Source organism: Bos mutus, chromosome 19 (assembly GCF_027580195.1).
Source record: "Bos mutus isolate GX-2022 chromosome 19, NWIPB_WYAK_1.1, whole genome shotgun sequence".
Lineage (NCBI taxonomy): Eukaryota > Metazoa > Chordata > Mammalia > Artiodactyla > Bovidae > Bos > Bos mutus.
In genome coordinates, this window is record NC_091635.1 from 31,902,327 (window position 1) to 31,928,046 (window position 25,720).

General features: G+C 37.7%; 1 protein-coding gene across 1 annotated transcript in view; it reads right to left on the reverse strand.

Moving 5' to 3' along the window:
* NSF (N-ethylmaleimide sensitive factor, vesicle fusing ATPase) overlaps positions 1-25,720 on the reverse strand; it is a 150,301-nt gene that overhangs the window by 102,911 nt on the left and 21,670 nt on the right. The window contains exons 4-8 of the mRNA XM_070389994.1: positions 24,038-24,077; positions 16,331-16,497; positions 13,064-13,171; positions 12,663-12,738; positions 10,068-10,223 (exon numbers count right to left, since the gene is read on the reverse strand). Of these exons, the coding sequence (XP_070246095.1) occupies positions 10,068-10,223; positions 12,663-12,738; positions 13,064-13,171; positions 16,331-16,497; positions 24,038-24,077 (547 nt within the window). The remainder of the gene's footprint in view (positions 1-10,067; positions 10,224-12,662; positions 12,739-13,063; positions 13,172-16,330; positions 16,498-24,037; positions 24,078-25,720) is intronic.

Here is a 25,720-nt window from a genome sequence, read left to right on the forward strand (position 1 = left end):
TTAGAAAGTTTACGGATTCATAGACTGAGTGTCTATACTTCTTACTGCAGGCCAAGGTAAGTCCTCAGGTTTCTGCCATATTCAAGTTCCAGAAAATCTACTAGAAATAAGAAAATTAGGGAATCCCAATTAAGACAGTTCCTCCATTCAAATTTTAAAACCCAAACAGATACTTCTTTATGCTTTCAGTCAAGACACTCACTGCCCAGACAACAATCTGAGATTTTAGAAAATATCTCTACTCTTAAAAACAAAAATGGTTAGAAAAAGGTGGGAAGAAGGGGAAGGAGTAGAAGCAAGGAAAAAGAGGAGGAGGAGGAGACGAAAAGGAGTATGATAAAGAGGAAGGAGGCGGCGGTAGTTTAACTCTTTAGCAGAGGAATAGAGGGCAAAAAGCTTAAACAGTTGTCTGACATATAAATGAAAAGGTCAGACTTCCATAGTTATTAACCAGCTCTATATATGCTCAGTATGCAGAATTCTACCAAATCACCAAAGTACTGGGTAATGTCTGAATGTGAAGACTGTCATTTATAAGTGTGTACAGGAAATGGTAGTGGGTGAGGCCAGACCTATAGACCTGCAGTGCTTTAATAATTCCTCCCTCCCTTTTCACCCCCCAAATCTATTAGGTCTAAGCTCTTACAACCTTATATATATGGAAAGGTTGAGAATTAATTCAGGAAGAAAGGCAAAAGTGAAAGTTATGTACTCATCATAGGATATTATCTGACATAAAATTCAAGGCTTTATTGACTACTTGACTCTTAACTTCATCTCCTCAATATCCAGAGGCAACTCGGAATACAGACTCTGAAGCCAAGCATCCTGATTCCCAGTTGCAACACTGCCAGTTACTAGTTGTACAAACTCAGTGAGTCATTTCCTTTCCTCTTTTCCTCCCCCTGCTTCCTGGACCAGAGACCCAAGTTCTAGTACTAGTTCCACCATTGACCTGGTTAGTGACCTTGGGCCACAATTTCTGCACCTGTAAGGAGAAGGCACCAGGGGATGTACTAGATCAGTGGTTCTCAACCAAGGGTGATTTTGCCCCCAGGGGACATTTGACAATGTCTTGAGATATTTCCGATTATCACCACTAGGTTTGAGAGGGACAGTGCAACTTGGCTTCTAGCCGGTAGAGGCCAGAGATGCTGCTGAAAATACTACAATGCACAGGACAGCCAGTACCTCAGGACAAATAAATATCCAGCTCAAAATGTCAACGGTGCCACAACTGAAAAACCTATGGCTTCAGCTCCCTTGAAGGTCACCTCAGAGGTCCCCTAGAAGTAAGGCTGAGAAGCCCATTTTAATAGTTTTATATTATGGGCTTTCATGAGAAAACAACAACATAAGAGTTAATGACATGCACTCTCAGGCTAGATTCAGTCATTTCAGTTCAGTCGCTCAGTCGTGTCCGACTCTTTGTAACCCCATGGACTGAAGCACGCCAGGCTTCCCTGTCCATCACCAACTCCCAGAGCTTGCTCAAAGTCATGTCCATAGAGTCAGTGATGTCATCCAACCATCTCATCCTCTGTTGTCCCCTTCTCCTCCTGCCTTCAATCTTTGCCAGCATCAGGGTCTTTCCCAATGAGTCAGTTCTTCACATTAGATGGCCAAGGTATTGGAGTTTCAGCTTCAGCATCAGTCCTTCCAATGAATATTCAGGACTGATTTCCTTTAGGATGGACTGGTTGGATCTCCTCACAGTCCAAGGGACTCTCAAGAGTCTTCTCCAACACCATAGTTCAAAAGCATCAATTCTTTGGTGCTCAGCTTTCTTTGTAGTCCAACTCTCACATCCATACCTGAATACTGGAAAAACCATAGCCTTGACTAGATAGACCTTTGTTGGCAAAGTAATGTCTCTGCTTTTTAACATGCTGTCTAGGTTGGTCACAGCTTTTCCTCCAAGGAGCAAACATCTTTTAATTTCATGGCTGCAATCACCATCTGCAGTGATTCTGGAGCCCAAAAAATAAAGTCTCTGTTTCCATTGTTTCCCCATCTATTTGCCATGAAGTGATGGGACCGGATGCCATGATCTTAGTTTTCTAAATATTGAGTTTTAAGGCAACTTTTACACTCTTTCACTTTCTTCAAGAGGCTCTTTAGTTCTTCTCTTTCTGCCATAAGGGTGGTGTATCTGCATATCTGAGATTATTGATATTTCTCCCAGCAATCTTGATTCCAGCTTGTGCTTCTTCCAGCCTGGCATTTCGCATGATGTACTCTGCATATGAGTTAAATAAGCAGGGTGACAATATACAGCCTTGATGTACTCCTTTCCCTATTTGGAACCAGTCTGTTGTTCCATGTCCAGTTCTAACTGTTGCTTCTTGACCTGCATACAGATTTCTCAGGAGATGGGTCAGGTGGTCTGGTATTCCCATCTCTTTCAGAATTTTCCACAGTTTGTTGTGATCCACAGTCAAAGGCTTTGGTGTAGTCAACAAGGCAGAAATAGATGTTTTTCTGGAACTCTCTTGCTTTTTCGATGATCCAATGGATGTTGGCAATTTGATCTCTGGCTCCTCTGCCTTTTCTAAATCCAGCTTGAACATGTGGAATTTCATGGTTCACGTATTGTTGAAGCCTGGCTTGGAGAATTTTGAGCATTGCTTTGCTAGTGTGAGAGATGAGTGCAATTGTGTGGTAGCTTGAACATTCTTTGGCATTGCCTTTCTTTGGGATTGGAATGAAAACTGACCTCTTCCAGTCCTGTGGCCACTGCTGAGTTTTCCAAATGTGCTGGCATATTGAGTGCAGCACTTTCACAGCATCATTTTTCAGGATCTGAAATAGCTCAACTGGAATTCCATGACCTCCACTATTGTTCGCAGTGATGATTCCTAGGGTTCACTTGACTTAGCATTCCAGGATGTCTGGCTCTAGGTAAGTGATCACACCATTGTGGTTATCTGGGTCATGAAGATCTTTTCTGTATAGTTCTTCTGTGTATTCTTGCCACCTCTTCTTAATATCTTCTGCTTCTGTTAGGTCCATACCATTTCTGTCCTTTATCGTGCCCATCTTTGCATGAAATGTCCCCTTGGTATCTCTAATTTTCTTGAAGAGATCTCTAGTCTCTTCCATTCTTTTGTTTTCCTCTATTTCTTTGCATTGATTGCTGAGGAAGGCCAGACTGAGTTCAAATCTACCACTTACTAGCTATATGTCTTGGACCAGTTACTCAACCTTTAGAGACTCACTTACCTTTTCCATTAAATGAGGACAATACAGTATGTACCCCATAACGTTGTTGTGAGGGTTAAATAAATTAATAGATGTAAAGCATTTAGAGCAGTGCCTGGCCCTATATAATTAACAGCTAACATCACCATTACCACCTGAATACAGAAGGAAAATTGAAAAAAAAAAAAAAAAACCAACCATTTTACTTTAGGAGTCACATGAATTAGGTTCCTGAGTGGAAAGGTTTTTAAGACCAAAGGGATTCAAGCATGGTTGCTCACATGGCAGACACTCTGCTCTCCCCCAATCCCTTCTCCCACTCCTTCCTCTCTCATGCTTCCACAGCTGCTTAAAGTCTCTAAAGTCTCGGGTGCAAATGTTCTCACGGTTGGGAGGGAATACAAGCTACTTGCACCCATTCCATAATACAAAAAGTATATCCATTCTACAATGCAGAAATTAACTGGAGGAAGTGGTCTGTTACACATCAAGAAACTGTTTTTATCTTTCAGGAGAAAAGGACTGCCTATGCTTAGCAAGGGGCTGCCATCGTAGCTCTTGGGATCCAGGCCTGTCTCTGAGCTCTCCTTCTCCACAGAAACTTCACCAGGGAGAGGGACATCCTTGTCCCCCAGCTCCCTTGATGTGCCGTCAGGGGAGCTGCCATGAGACAGACAGAGCCTATATGGTTGTCTTTTTGTTTTTTAATTATACAAGCAGAAATATCACAGTTAAACATTCAGAGAAGAGGTACACAGAGTGAAGGAACAAAGTCTCTCTTTATGTCCCATCCTTATTTCCCTTTCACGGAAGCAGGCAAGTTTTTTTTTCAATTTAATGTGAGTTCATATTGACTTTTCTAACAGCATTTACTTTAGTATGTTTAATTATTAAAACGTATCTGTATGTTTAGAGCTATATCATTTTAAGATTTGTTTCACTGTATTCCACAGTAGGTTGGGAAGGATGCAGCCTAATTTATTTAATCATTTCCTCACTGGCGGACATTTAGGTAAAAACTTCAGACTTCAACTTCACAATGACACAACTGTTGATTTGTAAGTAACTCAATTGTAGTTGCCAGCAAATAAAATCCAGTGGTGATTCTATAGATAGTTCTGCCTTCCTCAAAGAAAGAAATCATTCTAAAAGTCTATTTATAAATTAAAAATGCCAACTGAATTTACATATAATTTGACTCTGAGATAAAAGCATAACTATAACATTTATATTCAAACATAAATAAGTTTAACTTAAAAAATTAAAACCAATGAAAATTTAATTTTAGGTTAAAATTTTCAGCATATAAAAAGGCACCCATAATATTTCTCAGGGTGTCTGTTTTATCTTTATATCCTGCTCTACAGTTTCTGAAAATCACACAGTCATAAGGCCATTTTCTTCTTCTAATTAAAAAAATAAGATAAATTCCCCAACCTGAAGTTAGAATTAGTAAATTATCACATTCTTCATATTCAAGTATCATCTATAAGTACTCAGTGGAAAAGCAGAAGGGGTGAGTTTTGCATCTCTAACTAGTGAGCAATTGCTTTCTTTTCCTTTCCTAATAAATTACAGGCAGACTTGAACAGATGTCAGGTTGGCATTCAAAACCTAAAATATAGCTGAAAAGCAAGTTATGACTAATACAAGGAAAAAAGATGAATGTCAGAAAGCTTCATTTTTTTTTTGTTTTTTTTCAAATTTCAGATAAGCTCTTTAGCCTTAGGGTTCCTTTTACAGAGCCCTAGAGTTCGGCAAGATGTCTTAACCCCCATTTAAATTGCAATCTCTCCTCATGTGTGGGGGTGTGAAAATGCATTTTAAGAGTGTCAGTGTTTATGTTAATCTTAGCAAAAACTCCCTCTCTCCCAAATATGGCATGGACAAAACCTCAGCGCCCTTTCTTCCTCCGTATTTTATTTGCACTGTTTTTAGCATGTGAAAGATGTCTGCATGTGATTGAAAGGCTCCTTATCTTCTCGGCAACTGACTTGGTAGAGTAACTGCAGTTTCACTGGTGATATCAGAAACGAGTTGCTTTCCTCTAGAATTTCAAGAGAGACTTTAAAAATACAGATTGAAAATAGGTTTAGAGATGGAGGCAGAGAAAGGGGGACAAGAAAGAACACAGTGTCAGTTTCAAAGAAAGGGGGCACAAGATGCTAACTATTGGCTGTACCCCCCACGGGGTGGCCTGCATTTCTATCACAAAGTATAGTGCTGGCTCTCAGTTGTGTCCAACTCTGCGAGCACATGGACTGTAGTCCACCAGGCTCCTCTGTCCATGGGATTTTCCAGGCAAGAATAGTGGAGTGGGTTGCCATTTTCTATTCAAGGGGCTCTTCCCGACCCAGGGATCCACCCTGTGTCTCAACGGTCTCCTGCATTGACAGGCGGATTTCTTTTACCACTGAGCCACTTGGGAAGCCCAATTACAAGGTATAGGTCCACCCAAGGACAGGATGAGGCTTGAGGCCTTTAAGTCACTACACTCTTTCTTCCAGCTCTGAAACAGATAACTTCTGCCAAAGCCACTTTGCTTGATGCATGTGAACTTAGTCCTAAAATTATATTAAGAGACAGTAATTCTTTAACAATTATTTCACTGTTCTTTGAAAAAAAAAAATTGTTGTTTTTGCTCTGACATTTATGGTATAGAGGTAACTGCCAGGGATGCCAAAAAAGGAAGTTTCTTTGTACAAACTATCTTTTCCAACCAAAGAGCTATAATGAGAATGGAGGTGATCCTTTGTCCAGGGCACTATCCACACAACTGCACACCAGGCAGTAAGCGTGGTGAAGGGCTGAACAGGAGCACAAGGGCATTCCTCTGACACCTCAGTGTACGCAAGGGCTGAGGCGTTTATTCACCCTTACTTAACGAGGCTGGTTTTTGATGCCAAGGTTTCTATCTGGGACCCAAAAGGTACTTCTATTATCCCACAGAGTAAGGATTTAAGGTCTTTCCTAACTAAACGGATATCACTGTAGGCGCTGGAGGACATCCTAACTAAGAGGCTGTTGGGTACCCACTAAGTGCAAACTTTAGGTCTAGTTTTCCTTGCTAATGCTTTCATGTGCTTTTAAGGAAGAGCAGCCCCATGTGGGTTTTGGGGTGAGTCCAACTGCTCCAGACAAGGAAAAAGTAAATAGTTACAATGATGCAGAAAAGAACAACAGAAGCCAAAGTGCATTCCCCCAAAGTAACTCCTTTTCCTAATTCTACATATGAGCTTTCTTCCACTCTCTGTGGGGCTGGTTGTATGTGACCTCTTTTCCCCTTAAAGACCTTCCTTGACTTTAATTCTATATATAAAAAAATTTTTTTAACAGGGGCTTTCCTGGTGGTTCACCAGTAGAGAATCCACCTGCAAATGCAGGAGACATGAATTGGATCCCTGATCTGGGAAGATCCCACGTGCCTTGAAACAACTAAGCCCATGTGCCACAACTATGAAGCCTGCACTCTAGAGCCCAGGAGCTGCAACTAGTGAAGCCTATACACCCCAGAGCCCGCGCTCAGCAACAGAGAAGCCACTGCAATGAGAAGCCCACGCCCCGCAACCTGAGAGCAGCCCCACTCACTTCAAGAGAAAAGCCCATGCAGATTCAGCATAGCCAAAAATGAATGAATAAAAATTTTAAAAGATTATCTCTTAAAATACTATAACAAAAACAGGAAGGTGTATATTACATACTTGCAAGTGTTTCAAGAGAAAAACTAACCTATGGGAAACTCTGGGACCCTTATTTCATGTCTATTACATTATCTGATCCCTATTTTTTCCTGCGTAATTGTGGGCCTCTGGTTAATTCTTTAGTCTCTTTGTATCTCATCAGCAAAATTCTGTATGTATCAAACTATATATGCAATTTTGAAAAGCAACATGAAGTTTTACAGGCAAGAAGAAAGAACTATATTACCAAGAAGCATAATTATCAGTCTTATAAACACAATGACAGAAGAGAATTCTAAATTCATCACTTTGTGAACTTGAAACCTTGATATATAGGCAAGAAGATCCATTTAGTTAAGATTCCTGTTTACAAAGTAGACGTAACTCTAGACTCCATGGTAAAGACAATGATTTGGTCTCAAGCCAAAATAAAAATGTTCCCTGTTTAAATAAAACAGTCTCATAACCTACATTAATTGTTCTTTTCTAATCCTTATTTTTTTTTTCATTTGAATTGATTTAACCAATCATATCCATGTCCAGTGAGATCCCATGCAGGTTGACTATTTCATTAACAAAGAATGAAGGAAAAAAAAATCAGCAAATTTTGTTCCCACTTGGCAGGGTAAAAGAACACAGGATATACATTAACAAGATGCATGTAATGTTAAATTAAATGTAGCAATTTGTACTTTCTATATGCCTTTATCAAAGCCTAATGAGAACTTTCTAACCACATTGTACTCAGAAGGCAATGAAATTTTTCTACGTAATTTCTCCAAAATTCAAATGAGAAAAGAAGCTTCTATAGGAAGATAAGGAATGATACACGCACAGCAAGAGAATTCTTTCTCAGCCATTTCACCATTAAAGAAGTAGCATAAGGACACTGAGAGTCTTCATTCAGAAAAAAGAAAAAAAAATGTCTTTCAGTTCAGCTCAAAAGCCAAGGTACCTTAAGACTTACTGCCTTCCCCCTACCCGGTTTTTAAATTTATTTTTAAAATGGAACATAACTGTTTTACAATGTTGTTAGTTTCTGCTATATAACAATGCAAATTAGCTATATATATGCATATATCCCCTCCCTTTTCAGCCTCCCTCCCACCCCAATTTATTCTTTTAAGTCAAATTGACAACACATGCTTCTTGATAACAAAAAGCCATAAAGATAAAGAAGTATTGCTTTTAAAAAGAACTCATTTATGCCTAAGTAAACCAATAGAAATATTAGAAAAATAAATCCATAAAAAATGTAATGGGTAGTAGTACTAACAAACAAACCTGAAATTCAAGGTCCTTGGTCAAAAAGCACGTTAACAACAAAAAGCATACTGTACAACTCAACTAATTTCAGTATGGACTGCAGAAACAGATTAAAGTCACTCAGAAATTCCAAATCTGTTTTAATTTCAAACTCTTCAAGAGCTGACAGAGTCACAAACCAACAGAAACGGGTTTACTTCTTTATAGGTTGTTCTCTCAACCTCAGAGAGAGGCCCTAATGAGCAAGGCTTGGACAATGCACAAACAGGAAACTAGTATCTGAATGCTCGTAAGCTTTTAAACCTTGAGAAAGTATTTTAATATAGTTAAAAGATATAACTTATAGAAGCAGCTGTTTTTCTACTTGTTGGCTGTAGAGGGATGGTGGTTTACTCGCTAAGTTGTATTGCCTCTTGTGACCCCATGTACTGTAGCCCTCCAGGATTCTCTGTCCATGGACTTTCCCAGGCATGAATACTGGAGTGGGTTGCCATTCCTTTCTCCGGGGATCTTCCCAACCCAGGAACCAAACCCACGTCTCCTGCATGGCAGGCAGATTCTTTACCGCTGAGCCACCAGGGGGAGTTTACATGTTCAAAGACACAATCATCATACTCTCTGTATGGGGCTCGGGCTTGAAAATATGTAAAAAGATATTGCACAAGAATAACTTAGAACATTTGGAATCTTATATCTCAAACATACTTAATCAATATTTCCATGTCTTTAAAGTTTTATGGATTTATTGTGCCTCAAAATACACCTTACCAAGGTAGTGAACTATCACATTTTTAACTATTTTCCAAATTAAAATTCTGTTTTTTTATGGACTTGGCCTTTGTGTCTTTCAGATAAAAAAAAGTATCTTATTGCCATTTCAAGGTGTATAAAACTCAGGTGATGAGGGTCTCTGTCATTTTCTCTTAATCCAATTTCAAGCTCGACCTTTAGCCAGTGAACAGGTGTGTGCTGTGTGTAACTTATCAGAGTGAGCGACTAGGCCAAACGGCTACCAACAACAGGAGGCTGAGAGAACCGAGCACTTAGTGCCTAGAAAGTAGTTCTCAGCCCCACCATGATGAATATACTTTTATCTCCTAGTAGCAATTTAAAGATAAAGAGTGATGGAGGTGAAGGGAGTAATATATTTGTATTCCTTCAGTTTTTTTGGATACAGTTTTTAACACGAATAGTCTGCCAGAAGCTGTTATGGTATAAATTCCTTCTTCAGATATTCTGTAGCTAACATTCCAATCCAACGTATGATATACATACGAAAACAGTCATGACAGCATTTCCACCAGGGCAAATAAAGCATTTCACACATAGATAAATTAAATAAACCTTCAAGAAAGAAGTGATAAATGACTAGTGCATTTCTTTGTATGCAATGTGGAAATTCCTATGTATATTCTGCATTTGTCCTTTTGCATAAATTTAAAACATGCCAAGTATCCATTTACCAGGTATGAAGATGTATTAACTGGGTAATACAATTTTTAAAAAAAGCAACAGCTAATATTAGAACAGTATCCATAGTCTAATAGATAATGACTATTCGGCACAGTAAATCTGACCTTTAGTGAATCTTTAGAGTCAGATGACATTTCTAAATAGGCCCTGTTAAAAATTCATAAATATAATGAAATTTCTAAATATGTCCTATAGAGAAACATACTTGGATAAATAAATTAAATCAAGCAACCACAATTATTATGATTTTCCCATAAAATTAAAATGTAGTTTTAAAAGTCCTAAAACTTTAAAAGTTTTTTTAAGCTTTTTTAAAAGAGGAAGAAAACAGAAACAGTTTGTCAGGACTGAAAAATAATTTCAAAACATTACTGAAAACAGATTTTATCACATCCATTTTTTAAAAACAATACAAGATTTTATCCAATTTTTCTTTTTAAAACTCACCCATCTGTTCCACAATCTCTGGAGGAAATACTCTGGAAGCAAATGCTCGTCGAAAAATATCTGAAAACTCCTTGTCCAGACCTCCTATTCCCATTTTCTCAAAGTTCCAGTCAGGATTGATGATGGACTGGCGATTTTCCTTGGTTTTCGCTTTGCCTATTTCAAACAAAGATAATCAAATGTGAGAGAAGAACTTCATCATTAAGCGTAAAAAAACAGTCAGAACTCCCTGGGCATCCTCAGTGAATAAAGAAAAGCTATCAAACATGAAAACACCTTCTTAGCTGATTTTTTAAGAAGGATGAGTTTTGTTATATTCGCTAGTTTGTCTGGTCCCCATTTAGGGTCACTCATGGTGTAGTCAATCCATGAAGCTTGGTCTTATTGACCTCTAACTCCTAACCACGTTAACTAACTTGGTTGATTAGAAGAAACACCATGTGCATATCTGATGAAGAAAACACTAGTTGCCAGACATGCAACTGAAATCTAGCAGTCCCTCAAGGCTCCTAAAGCAATATTTAAAAATACATATACTTATCTAAATTAAGTATATAATCAGGAATTTAACTCTTCAGCCTGAAAAGATGTATGAAGTTTAATGTCTTATTTGCTTTTTCTTCATTTGCACAATAATCTAAAATTATCCTAAAGTCTTGGATGATTTCAAAATTCATGTTTTCAAATTCTTTCACAAAGAAGAAAATTATCTAACTTAAATGTCATAGTGCCCCCTAAAGAAACTCAAGAGAACCACATTAACTCTCTCAAACACAAAGAATAAAAGTGCCTTAGTACAGCCCACATAAACAAAAAAAAGAAAGTACTATAGTTTTCTTTTAATTAGGGAATAACAGGTCACATTAGAAAAAGTTTACCCTAGATGCTAACTGTATGGTTAGTTTTGTGGACTTAACACTTCCTTTACGAAGTAACCAAAAATACTTTTCTTAAACTCTACTGCCCTCTTGTGGCGAAATTGTACAATTTTACTTTCCAATGGTGGGGGAAAACTATTCATCACACTTAGAAATTACCTCCATTGTACAAAAGTCATGCAACTCTCTTGGAATAATATACCATATAATATACAAAGAAATCACTCCAGAAACATATTGGATCAACAACAGGAGATTATGATATATCCTAATTATGATCGAACCTTAGTCTCCTACTTGGTAGGTGGACGCTTTAGCACCAGGGAAGCCATAAAACAATATATTAGTCATTTAGAAACAATATTGTAGAAGTATATTTATTAAGATGCTTGAAATATGTTAAGCAAAAAGAACAAACTATAAAACATTATGAAGATATAATCAAATATTTTAAATTTTAGAGTGAGCTGTTTTTGAGCGCTTATTCATATTTCATGAAATAAATATTTTACAGTTGAAAAACAATAAAAGAGGAATGATAATTTATGGCTCTCGAGAAAAGGACACGCATTCAAATTTAAATGACTTTGGATATAAGTGTGTAACCACTGAAAATCCTCTACCTTGTACTGGGATAGACACCAACACAGGTAAATACAGTTAATGGCATCATTATGCTGATGACTTACTATTTTTAGAGCCCAATCCGCATTATTTTAATATAATAAAAGTGGGGTTAACGTACAAGAGTAGGACTGAACTATGAATCTGCTGGAAAGACTTTCTTTACCTGTACACTGATCGTTTAACTCAGTCACTAATGGAAATAATGCTAGTATCACATATAACACACATCCAGCTGAGGGACATTCTACAAAATACATGACCAGCTCTCATGGTCATGAAAAGACAATGAAAGTCTGAGGAACTGTCAGACACTGGAGAAGACTATGGAGACTAAACCACTAAATGCAACGTGGAATTCCGAGTTAGATCCTGGAACAGAAAAAGGACATGATGAAAAAACTGACAAAATCCAAATAAAGTCTCTAAAACAGTTAGCAGCAATGGAAACATGTTAATCTAGTTTTGGAAAAGTGTACTATGGTTACTTAAGAGGTACCATCACAGGAAGCTGGTTAAGTGTATACAGGAACTTTCTGAAATATCTTTCATGAATCTTCTGTCAGCCTGCACATATTTATTAAAAGTTTAAAAATTAATTTTTATCTATCTTTTCCTTTATTTTTTTAGTGAGGTTACTAGGAAATTTAAAATGACATACATTATATTTCTATTGGACAAAACTGATTTAGTGAAGGTTTTAAATTTTTTCTACATCAGTACATCCGAAAGATAGGAAATACTCCATGATTCTGTGATTGGCCTTTTCAAGGCAAGTGTCTCTGTTCTCCCTCCCTGTTTAATCACTGTAGTTGAGTCACGTATTGTTAACAGATGTGCTGTGCTTAGTCGCTCAGTCGTGTCTGACTCTCTGTGACCCCAAGGACTGTAGCCCACCAGGCTCCTCTGTCCACGGGGATTCTCCAGGTAAGAATGCTAGAGTGGGTTGTCAGGCCCTCCTCCAGGGGATCTTCCCCACCCAGGGATCGAATCCAGGTCTCCTGCATTGCAGGTTCTTTACTGTCTGAGCCACCAGGGAAGCCCATTATTAACAGATGGTCCCTCAGAATCTTCTAAAAATTGTAAATCTTACCAATAAGATTGAGTGATGAATTTTCTGCTTTTTCAAATGCAACCTGACTGTTTCCAACAACCAGCCCTATTTCAATCTATAAAGAAAGACAATAATTAGTAGTTAGTCTTACAGCAGATTTCTGGACTTCTCAAAGCAAGGTGAAAAACAAAAGAGAAATGAAGTCTCCATGAGCAAAGCAAATTTTTCAAACTATCAGCTATTTCAAATTACTATTAGATCTTCACATGAGTCTGTTTTATACTGTATTTTAATAACTATGCTGGCTTTAAAGGCAAATTTTCCCTACTATCTTAGAAGAGTACAGAATATAAAAGAAATCACTGAGGGAGAGAATGGCTAGGAAAATTGTATTAATTTGTACAAGGCACATCATACAGATTATCAGAAATAAAGCATACCTTCTGTCTTTTACCAGTTGCAGGCTCTCCCTTGAGGATACTAGGATCCATGGCTTCAATGTCTTTGACCAGTAAGCCAAAAAGCTTTTCATTGAAGCTAAATACAAGCTATGTAGAAAAGACGGGGGAAAAAAAATCACTGCATGATATAATGGTTTGATTTTCACATAATCGCCAATGTTTTTCAAACGCAGGCAAGCAGCTTTCTCTTGTATATCACTCTTCTCCACAAGGCAAACTACCCACATAACAAAGGAACTAACATTTACTGAGTGTCTGCTGTGTGCCAAACAAACATTACAGGATGTTCTGTAATACTCAGTAACTCTCTTGCAAAAAATCAGTCCTACTTTACCAGTAAGGATGCTGAGATTCAGAGAGGAGTTAAATGGGGCCTAGAGTAACAGCAAATGGCAGTGCCGGGATGCAAGCCTGGGTTGTGTGCCTCCACATCATGCTTTTCTACAATCAACACTAAGTGCCTCCCATGCGAGTGCAGACACAGCTTCTGAATGCTCGTTCACTCGCCAAATATTTATTAAGTGCCTTCTACAAGCTAGGCCCTCATTGAGGTTCCGGGGTACAACAAAAATACAATAAACAAGGCTGACTGTCCATCCTGCCACTACTAACTACCAAGAATGGGAATAAATACTAAGAAGAATGATTTAAGATATTTATTTCTTCTCTGTATTATGGAGGATTTTCTTTCGTGGGTTTGTAGACGTTTGCATGTCACTGGGTTTTAAATTATTACAAATACCAAGGCATTTTCTATTAAAATACAAAAGCTAAAAGAGAAGGTAAAAACAATGAAGTTTTAGTTAGGCAATTTGAGCACAACTATCAGAAAGTGTAGGAATCCAGAAGGACTATGGTGAAGCCCAAAAAGCAATGGGCAGGTAAATCAACAAACTGTCAGCTACCTATCACCCTGGGGAGCCGCCTCAATCCATCTAATTCCAAGGAGCAGCCCAGCGGATCTCTAGTGCATCATCCCATTTGACTGACATTAACAGTACATGGCGTTTCTTTCTTATTTTCTGTCTTTTCCAACTAGAAAGGAAACTCTACAAAGGTAGGAACTGTGTCTGTCTTATTCACCAAAGATTTACAGGGCCTAAAATAGTAGTTACTGAACTTGTACTAGGTGTTCAATAAGTATTTGCTAATGAATGGATCAACTGACTAGAAGGTTCTTGTCTCAGCTACACAGGGCAGCTCACAGGTCGTCTTTGGACCTAAATAAAATTCCTCATGTGCAAAATGAGGAGGTTAGACAAGATAACCTCTGAGGTTCATTCCAATTCCAGTACTCTTAAAAACAATAATATGTGTTCTGTGTCCTTTTCCTGTCTATCAGTAACTCAAGTTTTCAATTGTGAAAGTTTGATATTACGATATATGGGTTAACCAAATCCTTAAGAGTCTCGTCTTTCCAGGTAATACACTCCACTCATTTCCACAGGTCCCTCCTTCTGCCATTTCTTCCATTTTACAGGCCTTCCCACAGGAGAGACACAAGGACAGTCTATGTAACTCATGAGAGATCAGAACACTATAAAGCTGGAATTTTCAAACTTTTTGGGCTCAGAATCCTTTTATATTCCTAAACCCCCAAATTTTGTTTATATGGATTGTAATAATCTGTTGATATTCACTGTATTAGAAATTAGAACAAGAAAATTTATTAATTAAAAAAACAATAATTAAGTATATTATATATTAACATAAATAACATAGTTATAATTTATTTTAAAATATTTCAATTTCCCAAGGTATAAAACATAAGTGAGAAGAGTGGCACTGTGACATTTCTGCAAATCTCTAATTTCTTGCTTAATGGAAGACCACTCAGCATTCATGTTTGCCTCAGCAGGCAGTGTAACTATGCACAACTCCACTTGTGAGAGAATAAGATGAAATGGGCACATAACACCCTTTTTAAAAAATGTTTTGGTATTAGATTTGACCTCACAAACCCCCTGAAACGGCCTCAAGGCCACAGTTTGAGAACAGCTGCTGTGGAGCTATGGGAGGAGGAAGGAGTTAATGATTCAGAAAAGTCACAGAAAAAGAGACAAATGGAATGGTAAGGGCAAAAGAGCAGAGATTATTTATGTAGAAAAACAAATAATAATTTATGAACTCACACATTTTTTTAGGTAAAAAAAAAAACAAAAGCACACAGAATTTCTTCTTAGGAGACCAAACAATGTACTAACTGAAGTCCAAAGAAGGGAGCAATAATAAACAGGGTCACTTTTTTCTTTTATTCTATTGGACTATAGTTGACTTACCCTGTTGCGTTAGCTTCAGGTGTACACCAAGTGATTCAATTATACACATATTCATTTTATTTTAGATTCTTTTCTCATATTGATTATTACAAAATATTGGGTACAGTTCCCTGTGCTATACAGTAGGTCTGTGTTGGTTATCTATTTTAAACATTGTGGGGGGGGGGCGGTGTGTGTGTGTGTGTGGTGTGTGTGTGTGTGTGTGTGTGTGTGTGTGGGTGTGTGTGTCCACCCCAAGCTTCTGATTTATCCTTCCCCCAATGTTTCCCTTTAGGTAACTGTAAGTTTGTTTTCAATAGCTGTAAGTCTTTTCTGTTTTATATATAAGTTCCCTTCTTTTTTAAAATTAAATTCCACATAAGAGTGACATCACAGGATATGTTTTTCTCTATCTGATTCACTTCACTCAGTCAATATGATAATCTCCAGGTTCATCATTGTTGCTACAAATGGCATTATTTCACTTTTTTATGGCTCAGTAATATTCCATTGTATATATGACCCTCATCTTCTTTATAAGCAATATTATTTTTAAGAAGAGAAAATCTGGGCTTCAAAAGCTCCATAAAAAACTGAATATATAGTTACATGTAATTTTCTTAAGATTCTCAAAGAAGCTCATAACCAAAAAAGTTAAGAATTACTTTTCTACAGAAATACATCAGGAAAACAGAAAGACATCCCCAAATGTCCCATGACAAGAAAAGAAATTTGAAATACATGTCTACAGTGTTCCCAAATTTACAGAAAGAAAAGCTTCTGTCCTTATACATGACACTGTAACCTAATTTATAATTTTTCTAAACAGTCTGCTAGAGGTTCAGCAAATATATTTCCCTCACTTTTTATCACTCACCTTAGATATAGCTATTCATATGCAAAGCTCCTCTCAGCTTTTAAAAAACAATTAATTTTGGACAAGTACAGAGATTAGAATGTCTCTAAATGAAAGAAAGTTTAAAACTACCTGTTGACCCACTGAGAATGCCTGGTTGTTGAACTGCTGAATAAATTCTGCGGCCATCTTGTCAGTATCATACGGGTTGGAGTCGATACTTTTTTTCTGCAGGAAATCAATCTCGATGGTCATCGTGCCAATACACTGCTTGGCTTTGTCAAAGGTATATAAGGACACTAGGGAGGAAACAAAGGAGCATTTTTTTTTAATCACAGAGACACCAAATCCTTGCTGTGCTTCAAGTAACTAAAAGTTTCACATAAATGAGTTAGAACGTGACCAAAGAGGGATTTTTCATGACGTTCATTGGAGGAATACATAAGGCACCAATATTTTTTAAACACAATAATAACCACTAGAGATGTTCTTCCCCCTGACTTAATTGGAACATACTAAACAGCAATCTCCTGTACTTTTACCCCTCACCTGACTGTTCTGGGGAAATTACAGCTGTCCCCTTCTTCCTTCCTTCTCATTAGGCAGAGGATGAAGTGACAGAATGGGAAATCCTGGTGGAGATGGCATACCATGCTGTTTCCAAACAAGACTTTTGCTTGACACAAGAAAGAGCTAAGGTCAGAGGTGTGTGGACTCTTGCTTTAGCAAATTAATAGTGTAGGACCAAAACAAAAACCAAAACAAAACCAAAAAAACCTTTGAGAAAAAAATGTTTCCTAGAGGGGTTTCCTCCAGAGCAACTCAAGACTTTGACATTTCTTTTTTTAATACTACAGAAATATTTACTGAGCACCTATGATTTCAGGGAACCTCAGTAAGTTCTACATGCATAACAGGACAAAGACCAGACCTTTAGCTCATTTTTGTATTAACAGCGTCTGTGGGCTTCCCAGGTGACTCAGTGGTAAAGAATCTGCCTGCTAATGCAGAAGATGCCAGAGATGTGGGTTCAATCCCTAGGCTGAGAAAATCCCAAGGAGGAGAAAATGGCAACTCACTCCAGCATTTTTGCCTGGGAAATTTCAAGGACAGAGAAGCCTGGTGGGCTACAGTCCATGGGGTCGCAAAGAGTCAGACATGACCGAGCACAGCAAACAAACAATGGTGTTAGCAGGATGCTTAATATATTCACGAACTGTTTAAATGAAACAACAGCAGCAAAACACCTGTACTTTCCATACTAGTAACAAAAGAGGCAAAACAAAGGGACTCTGGAAACTGCGTTTCAATCTATTAGTAAATGGACGAATGTAAAAAACTTTCTGTGCCTTGATTTGTCACACCTATAAAATAAGACTGGGCTAGATAAACCTTTATGGTCCTTTCATGCCCAATTTCTGTTCTCAACTTATTTTTTACAGACTAGCTGAGTCTAGTATTGAGTTACGTACAAGGATTTTTTGTAAATCCTTTGAATGAAATTGCTTGATTAATCATATTTTTGTATTTTGGTCTGCCATCATAAAGGGGACACACATATTTGATATATGTTTTCAAAAGCAAAATAACAAAGAAAGCCAGGATGGAGGGTTGGAAAATTTGCTGAAGATCAAATATAAGCTCAAATCTCAGCTGAGAGTTTCAGAATACTCTCTGGCCTCCACTTCTGCATGTTGTGTTATTTTTGTGTCCTTCCTAGGAAGTACAGATTACATTCTGAGTGATTTTCATAAGAGAGCTTAGTTGTTTCTCCATAAGAAATATTTATAGGATGAATTATTAATGGAAAATAAATAAGTTGATCAACAATCTCATTTCCAGGGGTCTGTCCCCAGAAGACTCTTAAACATGTGTCTAAAAAGAAAGTTACAGGGAGGTTCATTGCAGCATTATTTCTAATAGTCAAACATTTTAAAAATGCTTATCAGTCAGGAAATGATGAATAAAATGTGGCATAGTCATAATGTAGAATAATGTGTAGCACTTAAAATTAAAATCTGATATATATTTAATAAAGATGAATGGTCCATTAAAACATAATATTGAGTGAAAAAAGTATAATTCAGAAAGGGCTGCACAGTATAACACAATTTTGTGCATTAAAGACTCCAAAACAATTTCATGGCATCACCATGTGTGTGTATACATATATGCATGGATATGTACAGGTGTTTGAACCATTCTTATACCAAGAAATTTGAATACGTTATTAAAATATCATCAATACCGACTATAGTTTTCAAATGCATCTTAATTTAAGGTCAATGTTCCTAAACAGAAAAGACTAAGTTGTTACAATTTCAAATGCTACGGCAGTACCATGGACAGTTTCACAGGCAGCACCATGGTCAGCGCCATCATCAGCCCCCAAAGGGACAGATGCCCTGAGGGTTTCAACAAGGAGCAAAGGGCCAAAAGGTTAAGAATGTTTATTTTATGACCAATAGTAATTTAACATCAAAGATTAATTTATAAACAAAAAATTACAGCCAGTGCTTTGAACAGGCATTACAAAGACAGGTTCAAAAAAACGTGTTAACTGAATGAACATCAGTCTGCAATACTTAAAACATGGTACTTCCAGAGAGAAAACTAAATGATTCTTGTAGAAGATTTAGTCTGAGAACTAAAATCACTGACCTGACTAAAAAATTCTGCTTACAGACAGAACTCCTGTTTTAGAATCTTTGAATAAACACTCCCCTTCATACCAAACTTCCTATTCTCTCTTTGTCTACACCTCTATTTACACTCGGAGAAGACAATGGCAACCCACTCGTTTTCTTGCCTGGAAAATCCCATGGGCGGAGGAGCCTGGTAGGCTGCAGTCCATGGGGTCGCTAAGAGTCGGACACAACTGAGCAACTTCACTTTCACTTTCCATTTTCATGCATTGGAGACGGAAATGGCAACCCACTCCAGTGTTCTTGCCTGGAGAATCCCAAGGATGGAGGAGCCTGGTGGACTGCTGTCTATGGGGTTGCACAGAGTTTGACATGACTGAAGCGACTTAGCAGCAGCAGCAGCTACTTACACTGAAAAAGCTTTGTACCTTTATGCTACATCATGACAACAATCAGGCCCCCAAACCCTTCCTTACCTCAAGCTTACTCCACCTTAGTCCCATCTGAACACTTAAGTTTTATAATTCTGCCAATTAGGTCTGTTTGATTTGCCTTTTTAAAGAACTGATTTTACATTCAAGGTAAGCATTTCTGGTAGCAGGAGAATGCTTTAAACACAATTTAAGGCCACAAAACACATTTTTTCATTTCATCTTGAATTTTCTTTTTCACAACAGAATTTATCTGCATTAAAACTTAAGAACATTCATATTTAGAAAAGTAAGTTTAAGAAAATTAGAAACCTAAGCCTCATACACATTGGTCTTCTCATTAGATTTAACAAGTGTTCATTTTTATCTCTGACAGTGTCCACAAACAGGGAACCCTGGCTTCAGGCACTGACCTACTTCCCTTTGGTGCCGAACTCCTGCACTGCCTCAGCTGAAATTCACGCTATGCTTTCAAGTGAGGAGGTGACAGTTAAGGGAATCACTTATGTCAATGTTCCCAAAAATGTGACTGATAACAACTACTTAAGGGTGATTGTTAAAAACACAGATTCATGAATTAGACTCCCCAAGGGAGGGGCCTGAGAATCTTTAAAAAAACAAAAAAAAAAACAGAACTCCCCAGGTGTTTCTGTGAGGCAAGTTTAGAAAGCACTAATTCTCCAACATTCACTACGAGTTATCTTATCTAATTTCCTTTATTTTCACCCCTAGGCGAAAAATGTTATCTTTAATCCTACTTCTACAAAGAAAAGACCAAATAAAGACAATCCCAATATTTAAGTTCCTTCTGATTCAGAAAAAACAAACAAACAAACAGTAAGTTGCCAAGTTCCTAAATGAGAAAGAGGATACTCTCTCCTTCCACTTTACCAACTTCTCTTCTCAGGCATCTTGACTACAGACTAGGCTCATAATGTGTTCCAGGCAACTGCTTTAAGTAATTGCTTTCTTTCAACCAGTTTAAAGTAAATGTATCTTTGAATATCTCCAAAAGCTTGGATCCAGAGGATCTGAATGTGAATCTGAACATTCCCACACATCCTCCTAAAACTCTGTGGGAACCGCAAGGAGAACAAATAATGCTACGCACAGTCCACACCGTCAGCATTACTAAGAGACACAGAATATCACAAAACTCAAATTACTTGAAAATAGAGAAATATGTAACAAGATCAGACAGAGCTCCCACTGTGGAAAAATAGAAGGGAAAGCAGTACATAGGGAAAATACAAACAAAAATCACCCCTCAAAAGAGAAAGTGTAATAGCAAAAGCCAAAACACTATACACAGGTTTGGGACTTGGTAATCCAAGACGCTAGGTACCCAGAAGGGACCTGAAAGTAAGTAGAACTGGAAGTAGTAACATCAAAGAATCACTGGGAAGAATCAGACAGAAATAGAAAGGGTGGTGCCCTTCAAGACATGGCAATAAAGGAAAGAAGACAGGAAGAGAGGAAAATTAGGGATCACACAGAAACCAAACAGAAATAAGCTATACCAACCAACCTTTCTACCTACCCCACCTCACCATTATTAAAGAAACTGCCCTTCTCTACACTAACAGGAAAGAATGCTCTTGCACTAATAATTTTGCCTACAAAATCATATGAAACAAAAAAAATAATAATTCCACAAAGTTTCTGTAAAGAAAACATAACAAATAACAAAGTATTGCAGCATTTCAGCTGTCTTCTCTAAAAGATCAATTATGAAATAGAAAATATACATAACATTTTAAACTAAATTAAGTATCCTCAAACAAGTACTTAGACATATAACAAAACACCTAAAGTCAGAAGATTAAAAACTAAGAACAGAAACAGACAAATATTAATAAAAGAAATGCAATGAATTTATCAAACACAGGAAAGAAATCGAGGAAAAACAAAATTACTCAGAAGTGAATAATATATTACAAAGTGTCCATGGAAGAATAGATTCAAGTTAATATTTAATAAGAGGCAGTGAATGAAGACAAGAAAACAACTAAGATAATAAAAATAAAGCATTTACAAAGAATAGAGAGAAAGCAGCTGAGATGTAAGAGAGATAAGGCCTAAAATACATATATAATTAGAGCCCTGGAGAAGAAAATCAAAACAATTCAGTCAGAACTAATATTTTAAACCAAAACCTAAGAAAATCTTTTGGAAATAGACAAAATTTAAATCTACACATTAATGTATAGCTGAGTTGTTGACCCAGAATGGCCAATTCCAAGCAATATTCTAATAAGGATATTTGAATTTAAAGACAGAAAACCCCTCAGGGCTCCCAGGCAAAAAAATCAAATTATTTATAAAGGTAAGAAAATAAGACTGCCATCAGATTTCTCAACAGTTTGATACAAAATAAGGCAATGTGATACAGTATTTTCAAGAAATTCAAGGAAAGAAAAGCCAAAAATTTTATATCCAACTAAGTTTCCCTTAAAGGCATCAAAGATATAAAAGAAAAAAGTTTGAATATCCAAGAACTTAGGAAACACTATACACATATATACTTCCTGGAAGAATCTACTAGAGGATAGGTTTTATCCAACCAAGTAGAAACTGGCAAAAGGACTGATCATGATCATTTAAGAGATTTATTGTAGAACTGAGACTAAAACAAATATGGGGTCATTTGTGGAAGAATAGCATGTAAATCCTGGAGGAGGGCATGGCAACCCACTCCAGTATTCTTGCCTAGTGAATCCCCATGGGCAGAGGAGCCTGGTGGGCTACAGTCCATGAGGTCGCAAAGAGTTGAACACGACTGAAGCAACTGAGCACAGCACAGCACAGTGTATAAATACCATAGAAAGAAATGAACCAACATGTACATCATGGTGACTATAGTAATACTGTATCGCACACTTGAATGTTGCTAATAGAGTAGATCTTACGAGTTGTTATCACAAGAAAAAAAATCTTGTGACAGATGTTAACTAGATTTATTGTGGTAAGCATTTCACAATGTATATAAATATCAAATCATTATGTCAGATGGTTCAGTTCAGTCGCTCAGTTGTGTCCGACTCTTTGTAACCCCATGGACTGCAGCACGCCAGGCTTCCCTGTCCTTCACCAACTCCTAGAGCTTGCTCAAACTCATGTCCATCGAGTCGGTGATGCCATCCAACCATCTCATCCTCTGTCGTCCCCTTCTCCTCCTGCCTTCAATCTTTCCCAGCATCAGGGTGGTGCTAGTGGTAAAGAACCTGACTGCCAGTGCAGGAGACACAAGAGACGAGGGTTTGATCCCTGGATCTGGAAGATCCCCTAGAGGGGGGCAGGGCAACCCACTCCAGTATTCTTGCCTGGAGAATCCCCATGGACAGAGGAGCCTGGCAGGCTACAGTCCATAGGGTTGCATGGAGTCGGACAGGACTGAAGTGACTTAGCAGTCATGCATACTTGAAACTAATATAATGTGTCAATTATATCTCAACTTTTAAAAAGTTGCTTCTTCCACTAAAAAAAAAAAAAGACTTAAAACTTGAAAAAAAAGGAAGCAATTAATTACAAAATGAGAGGAGAAAGAGGAAGGCAGAATATAAAGATTAACTATTGTATAGATTAGAGTCAAATGGTATCTTTTAGAAGATATCTCTGTATTGTTTTTGTAACCTTTCCATAATATGAATTTTTTTAGGTCTTAAAAAACACTTCACACTTCATTTCCCCAACTTTGCCACAATGACTAAGAAACAATGCCAGTTTTCACTTAGCTCTTTGGTTTATAAACCACAAGTGGCTTAGTCTTTTTTTTTTCCCTTAAGTCATAAATTGCTTTCCATATCCTTCCCTAATGAACTATGATGACTTTATAACACATTTTAAAAGTCCACAGTTTTCTTAAGTACTGCTACCCTTTCTTCTCCTTACCCTAAACCTGATTTATCTTTTTAAACAAAGACATTAGAAAATACATCTCAGTATACAGTAAAATGGAATCACCATGTAATACCAATTATTCCTCTTTAACATAATTTCAACTTTTAAAAATTTTTTCCATAGCCATAATTTCACAAAGTCCTATTCAGCTTAATTCCAGGCAAGTCAAATAACCTCCCAGCAATTGTCCTTCACTCCTGTATTCTTCCCACTCCTTGCTATATACTCCACAATGACATTAGAACTCTTTTCTAAAGGTAGGATTTTGATGGGCTTATTCAAGACTTTTAAGTGTGTTTGTGTAAAATCCAAAAATTTCAGTATGTATTTCCAGGCCGCCCACTAACTGCGTACTCCACCTCTCATCACTTAATACAACCCATTCAGGCAAAACCTTTCAACCAAACACACTTATGAGCGATGCCTATAATTTGCTTGCTCCCATCCCAGTGCCTTTTGTTTTATTTCTCATCTGAAGAGCCTTTGTTCCTTGTCACTATCATGTCATGCTTTTCTCCTACTTCATAATCATGCTCAAAACTCCAGTGCTGGAAAGATTTCTCTGGCTAATTATCCAGTCTCCAATCAATTCCTCCACTCCTGTTCTGTCTCAGCACTTTTACACAGTGCTCTTAAAGGTAATTTGTGCAAAAATTTACCTTGTACCTTTTCTGTGAGCTATGAATATGTGGCTGTTCCTTTCCCAGGAATACCCAGACATATAACAAGTAGACAGAGTAACTAACTACTTACTTTCCATTCTCATACACCTAACTGTAACATGGATGAAAAGAAAGCTGCACAGATCTCTATGAGAAAATTGTAAAGAGAATCTACCTCAGATAGCTAAAAAATATACCTACCTTCTATTTCTTGTCCAATAGAAAGTCCAGCCCATTTTCGCTATAAAACAAAAGAGAGGGGGGAAAAAAAGACATTTAATACCACATCAAAATTAGAGAAACGAGGAAAACTGGATTTCTGTGAATTTCATGTACACATTCCAAGACTAAACCATGGCTGTTAAGTGTCGAACCGTGTCCCACAAAAAAGATACATTAAAGCCTTAGCCCCCAGCTCCAATGAATGTGACAGCATTTGGAAACAGGGTCTCTGCAGATGATATCAAGGTACGATGAGGTCACAATGAATTAAGATAGACTCTAAGCCAATATGGCTTCCTTATAAGAAAAGAGAGACACAGTCAAATGGGGAAAAAGTCATGGGACAGTGAAGGCAGGGACTAAAGTGACACAGCCACCAGTCAATGAACATCAAAGACTGTCTGCTACACCAGAAGCTAAGCATGGAACAGATTTTTTCCTAGTGCCTTCAGAGAGAACACGGCCCTGCTGACACCTTGATTTCAGACTTCTGCCTCCAGAACTGTGGGAGAATAAATTTCTGTTATTTTAAGCCACCTAGTTTGTGGTACTTTGTTACAGCCGCCCTAGCAAACATATGCTAGAGTTTATTTATACCTGAATATCTGTCCTCAAAATGTAGAAAGTTTGCCTTTTTACAGTAAAGCCGGCACCACTGAGTAGGATGCTCCTTTGCATAATATTTTAACGCTCCTGAAGGCCTTCGGAGTATCAGACATTTCAGATTCTAAATGTACTGTGGACAGTTATACTGTTTGATACAGTAGCACAAAAAGAAAGATGTTCAATTCATGAAAAATAAATCAGAACTCATCAGATAGACAATAATGAAACCAAGCAGGGATTCAAATCATTAGATGGTCATGACTACTCTTTGTGTACTAGCCAAAGAAGCGTCAGGCATTTGTGACAAGGCTTTTAGCTTCTCCCTAGGTACTGACCGGTTACAATGGCAAGAATATACAGAGGCAGGACAGATTGTGTTCAGGCAGGAATTCAGGACTGGCTTGATATAGATTCAAAATGAGTACTTCCTGACAACACTTCAAAGAACAGTGAGAAAAATAATCTTTGGCTGAAAAACAAGTTTGTCTACTCATCTGAACTTCGTGAACTTTGTGGTGATGAGGGGTTAAGAAGATGCTGCGTTTTGAATACATGCAACAAGTGCTCTCCCTCCCAGCTTTCTCACTTCCTCTCCACCCTTCACTTCTCTCTTCTGTCATACTCCATTCCACTTTCGGCCAACCGGAAACGCAGAGGCACACTGGTTGAGCCCAGATTTGGGGTCACAAAGCAGCCACATTTAGGCTCTACACCCAGAGATAGCCTCAAGGATGATAAGAATACTATCCATCATCTGGGGTTGTTGACAGAATTCAATGAGGGAACACATGCAAAAGCACTTAAGAGTAGTACTTGGTTTGTAGTAAATGTTGGGGAAAATTTTTTTAAAGCAGACAGACAAGGAAAAATGGTTAGAAATCCCATTTCTGGCCAGCTGAGTCCCAAATTTAGCTCTGAGAAAGCTGGTAAGCTCTAGAACATTCCAAACCTTTGATCTATATAAACAAATGCAAAAAGCAGTCCTGATACTGCAGAGGCATTCAAAAGGGGGAAAGGGAATAGCAAATGAAGATTTCCCATAACATGTGAGGAATT